This window comes from Sinohyriopsis cumingii, unplaced genomic scaffold, assembly GCF_028554795.1.
Source record: "Sinohyriopsis cumingii isolate HCF-2022 unplaced genomic scaffold, ASM2855479v2 utg002349l, whole genome shotgun sequence".
Lineage (NCBI taxonomy): Eukaryota > Metazoa > Mollusca > Bivalvia > Unionida > Unionidae > Sinohyriopsis > Sinohyriopsis cumingii.
The window spans coordinates 79,634-98,021 of NW_028316190.1; the positions used below are offsets into that span (position 1 = coordinate 79,634).

Below are 18,388 nucleotides of genomic sequence, written 5' to 3' on the forward strand. Positions count from 1 at the left end.
AAACTGGCTGCAACAGAAGGAAACTACTTTTGTAAACAAGACTTCTACTCAATTGTCTTCTGGCAGAAACGTATTTCAGCCTAATAGAAGCCCTTCTAAAACTCACACTGACACAACTTCTAAAGATCGAGCTTATGATAAGCTTGATTTGAGATCATTGTCTCTTCCTACATGTGCCTATTGCAAGAAAAAAGGACTCGTTATTTATGATTGCTACAAAATGAAAAATAGGCATCAGAATCAAGACAGTCCTATTCCAAATGCCCTTATTTCTAAGTGGTCAAGGTCATGGTCATGTATTGAAAGCAATACATTTGTTGGGTCTAATAAACTCCAGTCTGATTTTATTATGGAGAATTATGAACCATTCATATCGAAAGGTTCTATATCACCCTTGGGTGATTCGGGCAAGCTTATCCCTATTAAATTTTAAGGGACACAGGAGCTTCTCAGAGTCGTTTATTGTCAGGTACTTTGCCTTTTTCTGAGAAGTCTTCTTCTAACGAGAGTGTTCTTATTCAGGTAGTAGAGTGCAGCTTTGTTAATGTTCCTCTCCACTGTGTAAATTTGTCATCAGACTTAGTCTCAGGACCCGTGACTGTCGGCACAGTGTCTATTTTACCCTTTGAGGGCAATCATTTATTACTAGGAAACGACCGTGCTGGAGACAAGGTTGTGGTTAATACACTTGTAACTGACAAACCTTGCTTGGCTCAGAAAGTCAATCCAATTGAAAAGGAATACCCTGATTTATTCCCAGCTTATGCAGTTACCAGAGCTATGGCAAAGAAAGCTCTTGAGAATGATGTTGATAAGGACGTATTCCTTTAGCTGACACGTGTATTGGTCAGGCTTTTGATGAGGTCACGCTCACTCTTTGTTTGGAGCAATCAGAAGGTATTAATCACTTTGATCCTCTTTTTAACTACTCATTCTCTTTATTCTAATCAGGGTGACAAACAATAATCAGTTCTCGTCGAACAGTAAAGAGATCCTGAGAAGGGCCATTAGTGAAACTGAAGTTCCTGTCTGTTATTTCATAAAAAATGTCCCCGACCTTAATTCAAAATTAGTAACAGTCACGTCAACAATTTTTTTTTATAAATTTATTTTTTATCGAGTTCCTAGTAAACAGAACTACATTATTTTGACATAATTAAATTAAAAAATAAAAGATTTCAAAACTTAAAACAATTAAATCAGATGTAAATTAAATCAAATATACATAACACATGACCCACATATAGTTTGATAACTGTGCCATGCTGCTGATGATAAGTTTTCTAATCTCTGCACGCCATAAATTATATGCATTTCATGTGTATTCTGTTACACCATTTCTGTATTCAGTCCTACTTTCCATTTATTACATGTTTCTGATAAATACTTCTGTTATCTATACAAAGGTTTGAATTAAGAACTTACAAATAACTCGAAATATTGCTTATCTCTTTAAAATACTGCAATTTCCTCTGTTGGCTTACAAATGAATGTGGTCCAAAAACAAATGCCGGGGTGGGTGAATGGGGCTTAAACAGCAGTTTATAGACATTGATTGCTTTATTATACCGAGAAATATAAGCTAAGTACCTTTTTATATGACACAACGAGATAGCCAACGGGGATTGTGACTTGGGAAGGTATCGCACACACGTGCAATCCTGAGATAACGAATCCGACGCTCTACTAACTAAGCAACCGTGTCCACCCCACCCATCCACCCCACCGCAATAAAGGAAAAATTGAAATTGTGGGTACCTAATTGATATAGGGGTGGCACGTATCTCAGGTAAATTGAATTCAGAAAAATTATTTTTAGCATTTTTCATAAGGCCACCGCTAAAGTTAAAAAAATAGATAGCTATACAATCTTTAATTTATTCATTAATTGGTATCGTTCATTTTTTGAATTCTTTTTTGCGTGGGGTGGGTGTGAGGGGTAGTAGCATAGTTTTATTAGCTTTGTGTACTATTAACACTAAATTCGAATTTATTATCATGATTTATCGCAGATTTCTTTATTAGTCTTCTTACGTGCATTTCACAAGTATACTTATCATTAATGTCAGCATGACCTTGTTTTGTGTTTTGCGCAGTCATGGCAGTGTTTATTACTCACGTATTTCCTTTCGCTAACAATGAACTTTTCAAGTTTGCATACGATGCATCAGTTTCATCATACTTCAATCACTCGAATTCCGACAGTTTACAGTTGCAAATATTTACAAAATACTCAGAGGTGTATTGAAACTGACATTGTGTGAGTTTCAACACGTTCGTTTGTTTGTTAAAATAATCACATGAGCCAATGGTTGCTGGAGATAAATATAAAAGTTGCTGTTATGACTGTTCACGGTGTACTATGGGTGGATGTAAATGCTCGGGATAGCCTGAAGAAGAAACGAAGAAAGGAAGAATCCGTGGGTTATCTTTGTTATTAAATAAATTAAATAAATACTGTTGAATATGAAATGGATATCTGAATGAAGTGCAACTACTACAGATACATGCTTCCTGTAACTCTAATAGCATTATAAGTGCCTGAAGTATTTGATGAATACTTGACCTAATAATCAAACTGTTTTCAATGTACCTCCCAAAGTTGTATATTTTTAGTGTTACTTCTAGTATTATTATCAGAGACAGCTTCAGCAAAATCCTACGCTCTTCGTACTATTTTTAAAAGGTCTTGAATTCAAGAAAGATTTGCAGTTAATAGAATTTTAACTTATGAAATATTTATTTCGGATGGCCACTTAATACGCCAAGAGTAAACATAATTAAACGATTAGTCGTATGATTTATGCACAAACGATGGAGTAATATGTGACACTTGGCACTCAAACGGGAATTAACATTACGTCGTGGGTTAATAATGGAAGAAACATGGGAATTGATTCAAATGTCCGTAGGTTTAATATGAAGGGAACACTATAGCCTCAAACGGGAATTTAACACCGAGACTATGAAGTTACTATTGCATACATTGTTTGATGTGGTTAGCTTCAGTACTGTAACTAACATTACACTGTAGGTTCTATAGTGTCCCCAGCATGTAAAACATTGTTTCAGAGGATGTATCAACTCTGACAGGAATTTGACCTATGGCGTATACTCTGGCCTCATTGGGAATATTAAGTTGTGGGGTGTAGGTGATAGGCTGTTTTCCATGTTAAGGTATTTTTGCCTTGTATAGGAAATGTAGCCGCTTAATAGCCCGCCCAGCAAACTTAAATGACCTTTCTTCGGGATATACCTGCATGAAATCGATAGGAATATGAGTCATTTACTCAAAAATCGTGAGCATATCATTCGTCATGTCTCTAATTCGCTAACAGACGAGACAAAAGTACGTCATTGCTGAAATTTGATCTGGATCTGGCCATTGGCATTCCTAGTCCCGTGACTACACAACTCTCGCAACATACATGTCACCGATATCAGAGGTCATACAGTCACGTGACATCGACAATAAACAAACTTCCAAACTTGCTGTACATAGAATCTGGACAACTTATGTAGAAGTCACTTAATGTTTGCAAATAAATAAATAAATAAAATGTACTCTTAATTCTCGTTGTTTCCAGAATAAATATTATTAGTTTGCTTTTCATTTTTCTATAAAAATTACGTGACTTTCATTTATATGTTTGATTTGTTTTCCTACAGCAACACTAGAAATAGTAGTTAGTGATCCATTATTCAAAACTGGCTACAAGGTTCATTAATAATCATTGATTGATTGAGCTATTGACAACACGCTACAATGTTTAATAGTAGCCATTCATGCATCGGTCGATGTTATTGACAACACGCTATAAGGTTTGATAGTCGTCAGTGATCAATCGATTGATGTTATTGACAACACGCTACATGTCAAGTATCAATCAAATATGCTTATGATAAACATCTGCGTGCTTATTTTGTTGGGTAACGAAATCGAGGAAGAGAGAGGGAGAGAAAGAATAAAGTGTGAGAGAATATTATCACATACATACATACATACATAGGTTGGTAAGAGAGCGGTAATGTATCCCATCATTACAATATTTTTCACAGGACAAGTTGTGTGCTAGAACTAGTAAAATGGATGGTATAATGTTCCCATTTAACTACTTCTCGCTCCCTCCACCTGCCTCCTAACTTCTCTTCACGACACGATCTTTTAAAGGGTATTTTTTATATAGCCTCCTTTTCCTCGAAAAATGATTCATCATGAATGCAAATGAAAGAATCGGACCGTTCTAAACCCATCAGGGACACTTAGCACATCTCGGCATGAGTCGTGACATTGATTTCACTACAATGCCCAGATTTGTATCAATATCTTATAGATAATGTGATAAAATTAGATAACGAAAACATTCACATTAAACGACGTATTTTGAATGGGGTTGGAGAGGGTGGGTGGAGTTAACTTCGTATATGTGTGTATACTGGTATATAGTTATGTCATTATTAGTTCGTCTTTAGGCCTTGAGGTACATGTATATCCTTTCCTACTATTCTAGATACATTATGAGGTCATCATCCCAGATGTTTAATACAAAGTCCACACCAAAGTGTTAATCTTCACTTATAGGATGGAGACAAGATTAGAAAATTAACAGTACTCCTCTTTGCTGAAAGCACGGCCATCGGACTTGCATAGTAAAACCTTTACAAAATGTAAGAAGTTCGTGAAATTTCGTCATTTTATTCTCTAGGTATAAACAAGCTAACTTGTAAATTGGACATAAATACGATATGTCCAGTACATCAAATTTGAAATGAATTATATTAAAAAAAGATTTACTTACCACTAAGCAGTCAGCTAATTTCGTAAATTGTTACTGGCAATTAGAATACGAGGCGATGAATTTCATGACCTAACTTGTGTTTGTTATCTCCAGTAGGATGACGGCCTCGTTCGATGCCGTGAATGACTTGGTCTTTACCAGTATATACATTGACAACCACTGAAGTCGGTATACTGTATAATCTCCATGACCGTGTTGACTGGTTAGAATAGAAGATCTTCGACAATACTTTCACAACATTTTTTCAGTGTGTAATACGTTCGGTACTGTCAAATAGGGTCATGTACAAAAATAACAGAATTTTAGCTTCAGTCGAATGAGGGATCACTTCAAAATACCTGAATATAACAAATACCCTATTAGTTCAATACATACATGAAAATTTAAGAAAGCCGATGAAGCAAGAAACACAAGCCTCATTGCAGAGAGAGCCAGAAGGAAGTCGAAACAAAAACAGCCTCAACTAGCATCGACGTTCACCTGCAGCAAGTGCAACAGAGACTGTCACTCTAGGGTCGGACTCTTCAGCCACTCGCGAATGTAGAGATAGGACACACAACCGGAAGATACACCATCATCACCCGAAGATGGACGAATGCCGAGAGACATGAACATTTAAATTACTATCGAACATGACTTGGTACCGTTTTGGGCACCATGGCCTCGGTTTCACAAAAAGTCTTCGAATACCACCTCAAATTAAGATTTCGTAGCATCTGTCATTATTAAGAATTGTATTAGCGGCAAAGATCAAATTAACTTAAGTACAGAAATCAAATCCTTCGTTCAAAGCTGTAGAATTTGGATTGCTTGCATTCTTAAAAAAGGGTAGAAAATTCCTAAAATTTGACGAAAGTTTTAACTTGTACACGAAGATAAAACAATATCTTATTAATGCCATTATGTATATTGTAATTGTTTTTAATCCTCGATGTGTGCTGCATGTACTGTAAAACAATAAAGTCATCGATAGGTGGCAACCTGGTTATTCTTGGAGATTTCAGCTTTCACTTTGACTGTCCCGGAAACCCAAATACATCAAAACTCATAGATTCCATTCATGTTTTCAACCTGAAACAGTCAGTTAACCAACCCACCCATAAACATGGTCACATTTTAGACTGGATTCTTCATAGACCTGATGATAACATTCTACGGTCCTCCCTGGTATCCCATGACCTTGCATCAGATCACCTCTGCATTATATGCCATCTTGACGTATCAGTCCCTAACCCTCCACCTTTATCTGCTACTAAGAGAAACCTCCGTAGGATAAATAGAACCAAACTAATGCACGACATCCAAGCTAACTTAACAACTTGCTTACCTCCTACTGCAGAACAACTCGATAACTGCCTGCGTTCATTGCTTGACAAACATGCGCCAGCTACCAAGTGCTGAGTATCAATTCAAAAGTGTTCTCCATGGTATAGCAGTGTGATGGTAAAAATTCGCACTCCTAAAAGAGACCGCCGTAAAGCTGAGAGGCTTTGGCTTTCCACCAGACTCACTATTCATAAGCAAATCTATGAAGCCGCTAAGAAGAATGTCACAAATATAGTCCATGCAGCGAAATCAGCCCACTACACGACTAAGATCATGGAAAGTTCAAGCTGCAAAGAGCTCTTCGAGATTACTAGCAAGCTAATGTCAAGGAACAAATCTACACCACTTCCAGCTACCTTCTCTCCAGTCAACCTTCCGGATATGCTTGCAAATTTCTTCCGTGACAAAGTACAAACCATTAGAGATAAGCTTGACGCCACAATTTCAATTGACTCGTCGTCACCATACAGTTGGGATACAGAATTTGAGCGGTAACCATTAGCAGCATTTGAAACTGTCTCTATCGATTTCGTACGTACAATCCTGATGAAGAGTACACCAAAGTCATGTGAACTTGGTCCAATTCCAACATCACTGCTGCTTAAGTGCTTAGATCCAGTATTGCCTTCACTAACTGATGTTATTAATACCTCTCTCTCATCCGGGGAATTCCCATCATTTTTCAAAAATTGCTATTGTAAAGCCTCTGCTGAAGAAACCAACACTAGACCATAACGATTTAAAGAACTACCACCCAGTTTCTAATCTCCCATTCATATCAAAAATCTTAGAAAAGGTCGTTCTATCCCAACTTGTATCTCATCTAAATTCAAACAGTCTTTTTAGCAATGTACAATCTGCTTATCGCCCTTACCACAGTACTGAAACTACTCTTCTAAATGTAGTTAACGCTATTCTCTCTGCGCTGGATAGCGGAAAGATTACAGTCCTCACCCTCCTTGATTTGTATGCAGCATTTGACACAATAGACCATGATATATTACTTCACCGTCTCCAGCATGTATTTGGCATTCATGATACAGCCTTACTGTGGTTCAAGTCCTACTTGGTCAACAGGACACAAATTGTATCTGCAAATGGAATACACTCCAGCCCATTTGAGCTATGTTGACGTGTTCCACAAGGGTCTGTTCTTGGATCTGTTCTCTTCATTCTGTACACTCAGTCGCTCTCAAGTGTCATAGATCATCATCCAGTGTCTCACCAAATGTACACTGATGACACCCAAATATACAAATCTAGCCACCCAACTGAAGTTGATGCTACCATCCAAAGTGTGGAGAGGTGCATTTCTGATGTGAAATCATGGATGACATGTAACAAGCTGCAGATGAATGATGATAAAACTGAGGCAATTCTGATCACAACACAAAGACTTTTTCATTCACATCCTCTACCTCAAACAATAAATATCAGCAACACCAACATTAAATTCACACAATCAGTACGAAACCTAAGTGTTACTCTGGACAGTACTCTCACATTGCACCAACATGTCATGAACATATGCAAGGCTGCATATCTTGAGCTGAGACACATCGGCTCAATTCGCAAATATCTTTCAGTTGATACCACTAAAACACTTGTGTGTTCATTAGTACTTTCAGGACTGGACTATTGTAACTCAATTCTGTCTGGTTTATCTCAATCTCTGCTCCAGAAACTTCAAAAAGTTCAAAACACACCTGTCCAACATACTTATCCGACCTCACCCGTGTGTACACACCAGCAAGATACTTATGCTCCTCCTCTGACAATCGTATACTCATTATTCCCACTATGAAAACAAAGTCATATGGAAAGCGTTCTTTTGCATACCAGGGCCCAGCAATGTGGAATGAATTGCCCACTGAACACAAAGACACAAAGTCACAGTCATCACATTCAAGAGGGCTCTCAAAACTCACTTATTTCGACTGCAAGAACAAACTTAAAGACCTAATAATGCTTCCTACCTTAAATATTCTCAGCATGTTTTTTAATGTTTTCTAATTTCACGGTGTTTGTTTTTGTAATGATATCATTATATGTTTTTATCTTATACGTGTTGTCTAATGTTGTAAAGCTCTTAGACCTTCAAAAGATTAGGCTCTATACAAAGTCCTCATTGTTATTATTATTATTATTTTTTATTATTATTTTTATTATTATTATTATTATTATTATTATTATTATTATTATTATTAAATTATACCTTTGAACACATATTGAAAATATTTATATAAGGAAGAACATTTGAGACGTTAAGTGTAACTGGGACCTTGTTGAAACGGTACTACAGACAGTACCTCCTGTCGGTAATATGCTGAAGAATACAAATATATGACTGAAAGGTTTTCTTCCAATGTTATTTATTTTTCCTATTTACTAGAGTATATAAAAATGTCCAAAGGAATGTGTTTGCTGAAAATCAGATCCTCACGTAGTACACAGTCGTTTTCTATCAAATCGGTCAAATAAACGTTCCCGCTTCGTATGCATAACTTCCCTTAATCTTCGGAAACCCAGCGCGAGTGATGTCAGAGGCGGAAGACTGGCAGCAGCGCGTGACTGCAGATGTAGAAGTTGATGTCGGATGCACGTTAGTTTTAAGAGGGAAAAAAATACCAACATGCTGTGTTGCATAAAACCGAAGGAACATAAGTGTAATGGGGTCTGGAACTCGTTCTTTTCCTAATCCCTTGGTATTGCACTAATCTGAAATAGCACTATATATCAGTATAAGTCATGATAATAAACATTTTAAATTACTATAACAAAATCAGTTTCTACATTATATGTGTGTGACCGCTCCCGTGGTCTAGTGGTTAGTGATTCCGCCTCGGATGCGGGAGCTCGTGGGTTCGATCCCTGGCCGATTCATACCAAAAACTTGCAAAAATGGTACTAACATCTGCCTCGCTTGGCGCTCAGCATTAAGAGGTTAGTGTTAGGACTGGTCGGCCTGGTGTCAGGATAATGTGACTTGGTGGGACATCATGCTATACGTCTGTGGCATGATGCTCCAGTGCTAGACATCACTATAAACTGCCACATTGCAGACATTGTAGCAATATGACTGAAAAATTGATATAGCTACGTTAAAACTCCAAATCACACTCACACACACATGATACGTGTTACTACCTTAGGATATGCGTGTGTACATGGAAGAAATGCACTTATTGCTGTTACAATACAGGACTGGACTGGGATAACTTTATCGTGTAGTCTTCTTAGCAAGTCCCATATACACAACACAAATCGTATATAGTACAAGTATCTATATTACCTTCATGACTGAGTTCTACAGTATTTATTGTAGTGCACACATATACATAATACATATACAATGATATTTTTTAAATCTTTGATTATTTGATGGGTAACAATCTTATTTTTTCTCGATGTATGTGATATTAAATTTATATGACTGTCATCGCCGAGTCTGGGGACAGGTTAACACCAAGATCCACTTCCTGACAATAGATACTCTCAGCATGCCTGAGCTAAGAGAAACCACAAAGCACCTATGAAAGAAGTAATTGAAGAAAGAATGATTCATAAATAGGTTCTACTACAATATCAAAATAACAGTAACAGGTCAAATGAATGTCCCATTTTATGAGGCTGCCTGTTTTTGAAAACCAGATTTATAAAATAATGCCACACGCAGTTATTGAATATTAAAAAGCTGGGTTAATTGCCTGCTCTTGAACAGAAAACAAGTATCAAAAAATGTATTTTACAAAAATAGGATGAACGAGTTTAAAAGAAACTTTGAACATAAAAATACCAAAAGAAGTATTTAAAAATGTTAAAATGCCGCCGCGAGTTTGTCAACACGCGACCTTTCGTTTGGAAGCCGGGTTGCACGTCCTAGGAGAGGAATGATAAAAAAGGTTTCAACGTAAAATATTAAAGTAAAACTTAGAATTTAAAATGGATTGGATGAGCGAGATTAAATTAAAGTTGAACATCAAAATACAAACAAGCACAAAATATCTGGTAGTATCGAACTTGCGATCACTTGTTTGGTAAGCCGAACTCGCAAAACGAAAGACAAAATGTGGGTGTTTGTGAATAAGATAGCATCTTTGGACAGACCACATACAATGAAAGTTGGCCTTTTTTGCTGGCAGAAGTGTTGGTTATCTCTTTAGCAGGTTTTATTGCATAAGCACAAGAATGTATAATGGAGAATATGATGTTACTGTTTAAGGCACTTAACAGGGCGTATCACATGAACTCAATACGAACACTACTTCTCAGTCCCTCCAAAAAAGAAAATAGACATGCACAGAGATATATAACACGTCTATGCACAGACACAATTTTAAAAGCAAAATTTTACACACTATCTGACAAAGAACGTGCAATATACTTAAATGTTATCCTAAACTAACCTTGAATTATATCACCTACACGCATATTAGCAATTGCAATGAATATCCGCCACACTACTGTTTACATTCCCCACCCACATATATTATTTTGTAGAACTAAAAATAAAACTAAACTTGTATTTTTGAAATATAAATTGAAACATGTGTTTCGAAAAAAAAAAACGATAGTATCAACTCCTGTTCATAAGTACGCTGATATTAATATCGTCTTTCACAACAGTTCTCAGCTGATGAGCCGGTTTCCGAGCTGTCAAAATCTAGAGCATCGTTTGGCAACGTCTCAAACCGGTATGGCTGAAATTCTGAGGAACGAAAATGTCTGTCCATACCTGAAATAGGTTTATTACCAAAATGACTAAATTCAGGAATAAAAAAGTACACAACAAGGCTGACTAGCAATTGTTTCAGCTGTCCCGTCTCTGACGTCACACAGTCCCATGACCAGGAAGCTTATTGATCTTCGAAACAGTTGAAAGATCTCGTATACTTCAGTCATTTTTCAGACACCTACAATAATACGGTTGGTTCTATGCATAAGAGACGTATTTAATCACATTTTTAATGTTGAATATTAACAGAAGAGCAAACTTTTTCAAACCCTTTAAAGAAGTTGAAGTAATTTTACAACCATCCATTAAGAAAATGACAAATGTATCACCATTTTTTTAAACCACGACTCTATTCCCAAAATGTACATGTGGTTTTCTTTCATGTATTGCCAAAACAATATACAATACAACAATATGCATGAACACGTTTCAATGCCCTGTGTTAAGAATTATATATTAGTTACTGTGAGGACATTAACAGAGCGGATTTAATTGCAATTACAATATATTTAAAAACGAGATAATTATTACACTTGTACGAAAAAGAAATGTAAAAATGTAATACAAACAAAATTTAACACCGATTACATCGATAATTCAATTCGCAAACGTTGTCACTTCTGTAAATTGTTGTTGTTGATAACAATGTCATTCGATAAACACGTATTGTTTTCAAGAAATATGTTTGTGGATAGATATTTTGCCACAAAAGAGAGAGAGAGAGAGAGAGAGAGAGAGAGAGAGAGAGAGCTATTGGTGGGGGCCGTCCTTTACTCAGATCGGAACTAGCGTCCACGGATAACAGCATTGATCACCTGGCCTGCACGCACCAATACGCACATCTCCACATAAAAAATGGAAATCTCCGTGGATTTGCGAGTAGCATAACTACTCTAATGTTAATACAGTAATTAACTCTCATCTAAATACGCAGTTACTCCGAATTTCTCTGACAGAAATCAAGACATAGGGGCTATTATAGAAAGATACATTCCAATTCATTAGTTTATTATCATAATCATTTACATACTTATAAAAATGTTCCAAATAGTGCATGGTTACCAAATGTTGTAGGTACATCTTCAAACATAAATGCAATACACAAATCGTCAGGAGCAGAAAAGGAAAGAATATACAAATTTAAACAATCTATGAAGAAATTGCTTTAGAAATAATAATCTATCTCTAATTTTAAACGCATCCTAAGCAAATTTCTCCAGTTAACATATTTTCTTATTTCAATGTACTTGTGCATGGATGGTTTCTTCGAGAAGTACTTTCGAATGAGATTTCCCATGCAAGCTAGTATACACGGGTTATACTAGAGGACGAAAATAAATTCTCTAATCTGTATATACTATTCTTTCTCCATATACAGTTTCACTTCGTGCTAACACGCATCCTCAGTAGAATATGGGGATAGCACTTTCCGTTGTTGCTACCAAGCGGGAAAACTCGTCAACTTCTAACTTCATCTTTGCCCCATTAAGCCTCTGACAAACATATTTCAGTTTTACCTACCTACCTACCTACCTATTTACCAACCTACCTACCTACCCATTCACTATCCACCCACCTCACCCAATATATATATCTATATGTCTGTCTATCTAGCTATCTATCGATCCATCCATCCATCCATCCATCCATCCATCGATACTGAAAACATTCCTTGTCGATGAAGATATCAACAGATTGTGAATTATAGGTGTCCATTAGGAAGGTCATCTGAAATAAATTAAATTGCTTAAAAAATACATACCGAGATTACGATTTACCTTGTAATGATAACTATAATAATTAAAATTGGACATGACTTACTTTTCTTTTGCTTATAAACAGTGGTGTAGTGCTAAATAAATAAGTGAGAGAACGCACGTTACTCAGTTGAGGACAATAACTAGCGCAAAAAGTAAGGGAACGTGCAAAAAGTAAGGGAACGCTGTTTCCACGCGTTCACACAGTACTTTTCCCCTGGTTGTAACCCTCTCTTATTTGTAACAATTACTGATTTCCTAATAAAGTAAAGAAACAAATAATTGGCATTCAGTTCAACGAGGGAAAAAGTGGTGCTGAATGAGTATTGAAAAGATTATATCAATATTTGTTTTCACATTCTTCAGGTCACTGCAGTTTTACAAAGAGTTTTCAGATCACCGGACAGTTTTTGTCAAATATGAGACGTTGTATTTTAACAGCCGGATTTGTAGTGTCGATAGCGCCAGCAAGTTGGGTTTTGGCCGCTTCGGAAACCCCAGTCGTTCTCGACAATCAAGCCTTGAGGGTTAGCTGCTGCTGAAGCACTCGTTGTTTTCCGATAACCGGAAACAATACCCACATGACCACCCGTTGCTATGACATCACCCTTCACGGGGCTGTTGCATCTTTCCCAACAGCGGGAGGTGCCCAAGTACCACGAATTCGGATTGGCCCATTCTTCTGCTCCAATCGGTGAATAAAACCAAAACCATCTTGAAAACAAAAAGAAAAAAGCTAGAAATCATTTTTTCTTAAATAATGGTCCAATTGGCTATATAATGAATTGCGAGGTAGTCAGTGGAATGGTTCCCCAACCCACTGCTACCTATATACGAATAATAATAATAATAATGATAAGAATAAAAATAATAATAATAATAATAATAATAACAGAAAATAAACTAGATGTATAGCCAACAATACCAACAAGTTTTAAAAGGTTTACCACTGTTTTGTGTAATTACGCTAAATCAATTCAGTTAAGTTTAAAGCCCATGATGTGAATATTAGCTATTTAGGAATGTACAGCTCGGGTTGCCTAGTGGTTAACGTTTCCGCCTCGCGGGTTCGAACCCCGGCCGGGTCGTACCAAAGACTTCTAAAAATGGTACTAACAGCTGCCTCGCTTGGCGCTTAACATTAAGAGGTTAGTGTTATGATTGGTTGGACTAGTGTAGGAATAATGTGACTGAGTGGGACATCATGCTACATGTCTGCGGCATGATGCCTCAGTGCTCGACATAACTATAAACTGCCACAATGCAGACATCGTAGCGATATGACTGAAAAATTGTTAAAGCTACGTTAAAAATCCAACAAACACACACACACAGAAAGAGAGAGAGGAATGTTCCTGCCTTCGTGCATATTCTCATATTTTGGTCATTTAAAATATATAGGCCTGTCATTTTTGTGATTACTCATACATAGACTATATTCACAGATCTCATATTACCTCGTTATACAATAGTATCTACCTGACTCAATTTTTAATTCAAAAGCAATCACGCAAAGTTTATATGGTCTAATAACTTTTAATTGTCTCAGTTTAAAACAAACAACAATAGAGGATTCCTTATGTTCATGTTTTTGCATTCGACTATATTTATTTGCTAACTTGTAGCTTTATGTTTGTCAACCATTTTTCCTCAAGTTGTTCATGCCTTTAACCGTTGCTGGAATGTAATGAGATTCATCTCTGATATCCGCGGAAGAACGTTGTGTTCTTCGTCTCCTTGGGCAAGACAGATAAATAAAAGTGTCACGGTGAAGAGTTTGAGAACAGAGATGGCAAATAAAAACGAATTTTTGTCAAACAGCACTTGTACAGCGCGCATCAAACTGTGAATATCTTAGACACATATCTCAGATCTATGATTGCACTGGATGATAGGAATTCAGTTTAAATACTTACCATTTGGCTTGTAAGTTCAAGCCTTGTCTTGGAATCACAAAATACTGAGTCTGAGTTTGAGACTGAGTTTCAGCCAGTCAGAAACAGAACTTTCAAAGTAACTTCATTTGTGATTGGTGAACAAAAAAACGATATCAGGCTGAAATCCAGGGCTGTATGATTTCCACACCAGATTCTACCTTGCTCGCAGTTAGACCGCGTAATATAGGGGTAAATGTTAGTATTTGCGCAACAAAACAAGAAAAGAGAAAGCCTACCTGTTTGGGGCGGGGCAAGTCTCCTCCTTTAGAACATCTGCAACAAAAATGTTGCATTTGTTGGTGTTTGTTCCAGTCACGTGACTACTGGAATACAACCACTTCCGACTTGACATGTACGACCGGGCTCTGTTACCAATTCTCTCCCCAGACGATGAAGCCTGGCACACCTGAAAATGATTTTGGAATATTATGTACCTACATGTAGGTAATTTTCCCAAGAAATTTTCATAGCACGCTTGGATAAAGTTTTTTTAATAAATTATAGAACGTTATGCACAAGTAAATTGTCGGTCATTACAGACAACACATTTTCATTCGTGTTTGTTTAAAAAATGACATGTAGAATTGTTTTAAAACTGAATCTAGCTATTTTCAAACGTCCGGCATATCTCAAACACTTTACCAAAAATACTCACCAGACAAATACAAAGGGCCACGAAAAGGCTCAAGATAAGTTTCTTGTGACACATGGCTGACAGTCAATTGATCTTTATATCTGTATTTATAACAGTGGGCGAAATAAAATCATCCTTGTTTAAGACCTATTTATACTTGTCTTAGTGCCAACAGGAGGAAACGATCTTTTCAGAGAGTTTTGTTTACAGTTATATTACTTATTGAATTCGACCTTGCTATGACCTATACGTTTTGTGTTTAGTACATTGTTTTACTTATAAAGTATAGCTCGTCAGCGATCTTTGGAGAGGATTGTACTCTTGCGCTCCCTATTCTCAGTGTAGCGACATGCCTTAAATAGCGGTAATTGGAAGCATGTTACTATCTCGTACTTTCGCATCCATTGCTGCAGTAGTAGATAAGTGATTATCAGCACGTGCACACGACTTCCTGGTTCTTAATAGCAGACGAATTCATCTGTAGAGAAGGTTGTTTTAAAAATGCAAACTGTATACGCTTACTGCTTAAAATCTTTGTATTGTCCATTCCATACTCCCTCCACTAAATCACATGGATTGTTCATCATAATAATACCCCTTACACGAGTCTCACTTTCTCATCTCTGCTTTTTGTAGTGACTGCATCAACTGTACTCTACTTTTATGTGTCACGTATTTAGGCTCTAACAAAAAGTAACACAGGAAAGAGTCAAAACAACAAGCTTTGAAAACATTTAACAAATTATTTATTTCCCTGGAAAAATAATGTAAACATAAAAAATAAGTACTTACGGTTTTAAGAAACAAATCCAAAAGTAATCAAAGAATAATCCACGAACAAATGTTAGAAGTCCTAGTAATGAAATGTTCTAATGAACTCAAGCTAGAGCCCGACGAAGAATGCAAGATGGAAGGCGATGACGTATGATGTATCCTATACTGTGTTCAAGTCTACATATCCTTGTAGAAACAGAAGAAATATCACTCCGGTTTTCGAAATCCGAATACAATTTTTAAGAAATGTCTTTGTTCAAGACTTCTGCATGAGCACAAAAATATTTCCAGAGAAACGAATTAATCTTTTAGAATCCAAATAATCTGAAGAAAAATTAACATATAACTCGAAAACTGGCTGCAACAGAAGGAAACTACTTTTGTAAACAAGACTTCTACTCAGTTGTCTTCTGGCAGAAACGTATTTCAGCCTAATAGAAGCCCTTCTAAAACTCACACTGACACAACTTCTAAAGATCGAGCTTATGATAAGCTTGATTTGAGATCATTGTCTCTTCCTACATGTGCCTATTGCAAGAAAAAAGGACTCGTTATTTATGATTGCTACAAAATGAAAAATAGGCATCAGAATCAAGACAGTCCTATTCCAAATGCTCTTATTTCTAAGTGGTCAAGGTCATGGTCATGTATTGAAAGCAATACATTTGTTGGGTCTAATAAACTCCAGTCTGATTTTATTATGGAGAATTATGAACCGTTCATATCGAAAGGTTCTATATCACCCTTGGGTGATTCGGGCAAGCCTATCCCTATTAAATTTTAAGGGACACAGGAGCTTCTCAGAGTCGTTTATTGTCAGGTACTTTGCCTTTTTCTGAGAAGTCTTCTTCTAACCAGAGTGTTCTTATTCAGGTAGTAGAGTGCAGCTTTGTTAATGTTCCTCTCCACTGTGTAAATTTGTTATCAGACTTAGTCTCAGGACCCGTGACTGTCGGCACAGTGTCTATTTTACCCTTTGAGGGCAATCATTTATTACTAGGAAACGACCGTGCTGGAGACAAGGTTGTGGTTAATACACTTGTAACTGACAAACCTTGCTTGGCTCAGAAAGTCAATCCAATTGAAAAGGAATACCCTGATTTATTCCCAGCTTATGCAGTTACCAGAGCTATGGCAAAGAAAGCTCTTGAGAATGATGTTGATAAGGACGTATTCCTTTAGCTGACACGTGTATTGGTCAGGCTTTTGATGAGGTCACGCTCACTCTTTGTTTGGAGCAATCAGAAGGTATTAATCACTTTGATCCTCTTTTTAACTACTCATTCTCTTTATTCTAATCAGGGTGACAAACGATAATCAGTTCTCGTCGAACAGTAAAGAGATCCTGAGAAGGGCCATTAGTGAAACTGAAGTTCCTGTCTGTTATTTCATAAAAAATGTCCCCGACCTTAATTCAAAATTAGTGACAGTCACGTCAACAAGTTTTTTTTTATAAATTTATTTTTTATCGAGTTCCTAGTAAACAGAACTACATTATTTTGACATAATTAAATTAAAAAATAAAAGATTTCAAAACTTAAAACAATTAAATCAGATGTAAATTAAATCAAATATACATAACACATGACCCACATATAGTTTGATAACTGTGCCATGCTGCTGATGATAAGTTTTCTAATCTCTGCACGCCATAAATTATATGCATTTCATGTGTATTCTGTTACACCATTTCTGTATTCAGTCCTACTTTCCATTTATTACATGTTTCTGATAAATACTTCTGTTATCTATACAAAGGTTTGAATTAAGAACTTACAAATAACTCGAAATATTGCTTATCTCTTTAAAATACTGCAATTTCTTCTGTTGGCTTACAAATGAATGTGGTCCAAAAACAAATGCCGGGGTGGGTGAATGGGGCTTAAACAGCAGTTTATAGACATTGATTGCTTTATTATACCGAGAAATATAAGCTAAGTACCTTTTTACATGACACAACGAGATAGCCAACGGGGATTGTGACTTGGGAAGGTATCGCACACACGTGCAATCCTGAGATAACGAATCCGACGCTCTACTAACTAAGCAACCGTGTCCACCCCACCCATCCACCCCACCGCAATAAAGGAAAAATTGAAATTGTGGGTACCTAATTGATATAGGGGTGGCACGTATCTCAGGTAAATTGAATTCAGAAAAATTATTTTTGGCATTTTTCATAAGGCCACCGCTAAAGTTAAAAAAATAGATAGCTACACAATCTTTAATTTATTCATTAATTGGTATCGTTCATTTTTTTGAATTCTTTTTTGCGTGGGTTGGGTGTGAGGGGTAGTAGCATGGTTTTATTAGCTTTGTGTACTATTAACACTAAATTCGAATTTATTATCATGATTTATCGCAGATTTCTTTATTAGTCTTTTTACGTGCATTTCACAAGTATACTTGTCATTAATGTCAGCATG

At 36.5% G+C, this 18,388-nt stretch overlaps 2 protein-coding genes across 2 annotated transcripts in view; both read right to left on the reverse strand.

Moving 5' to 3' along the window:
* Positions 1-18,388, reverse strand: part of LOC149770785 (uncharacterized) — an 80,946-nt gene that overhangs the window by 37,505 nt on the left and 25,053 nt on the right. The gene's annotated exons all lie outside the window — the stretch shown is intronic.
* Positions 11,901-15,360, reverse strand: LOC149770788 (uncharacterized). Its single transcript, XM_089949122.1, has 3 exons — positions 15,210-15,360; positions 14,791-14,960; positions 11,901-13,331 (listed from the first exon to the last, which is right to left on the reverse strand). The coding sequence occupies exons 1-3, from the start codon at positions 15,261-15,263 to the stop codon at positions 13,052-13,054; spliced, it is 504 nt and encodes a 167-aa protein (XP_089805248.1). The 5' UTR covers positions 15,264-15,360; the 3' UTR covers positions 11,901-13,051.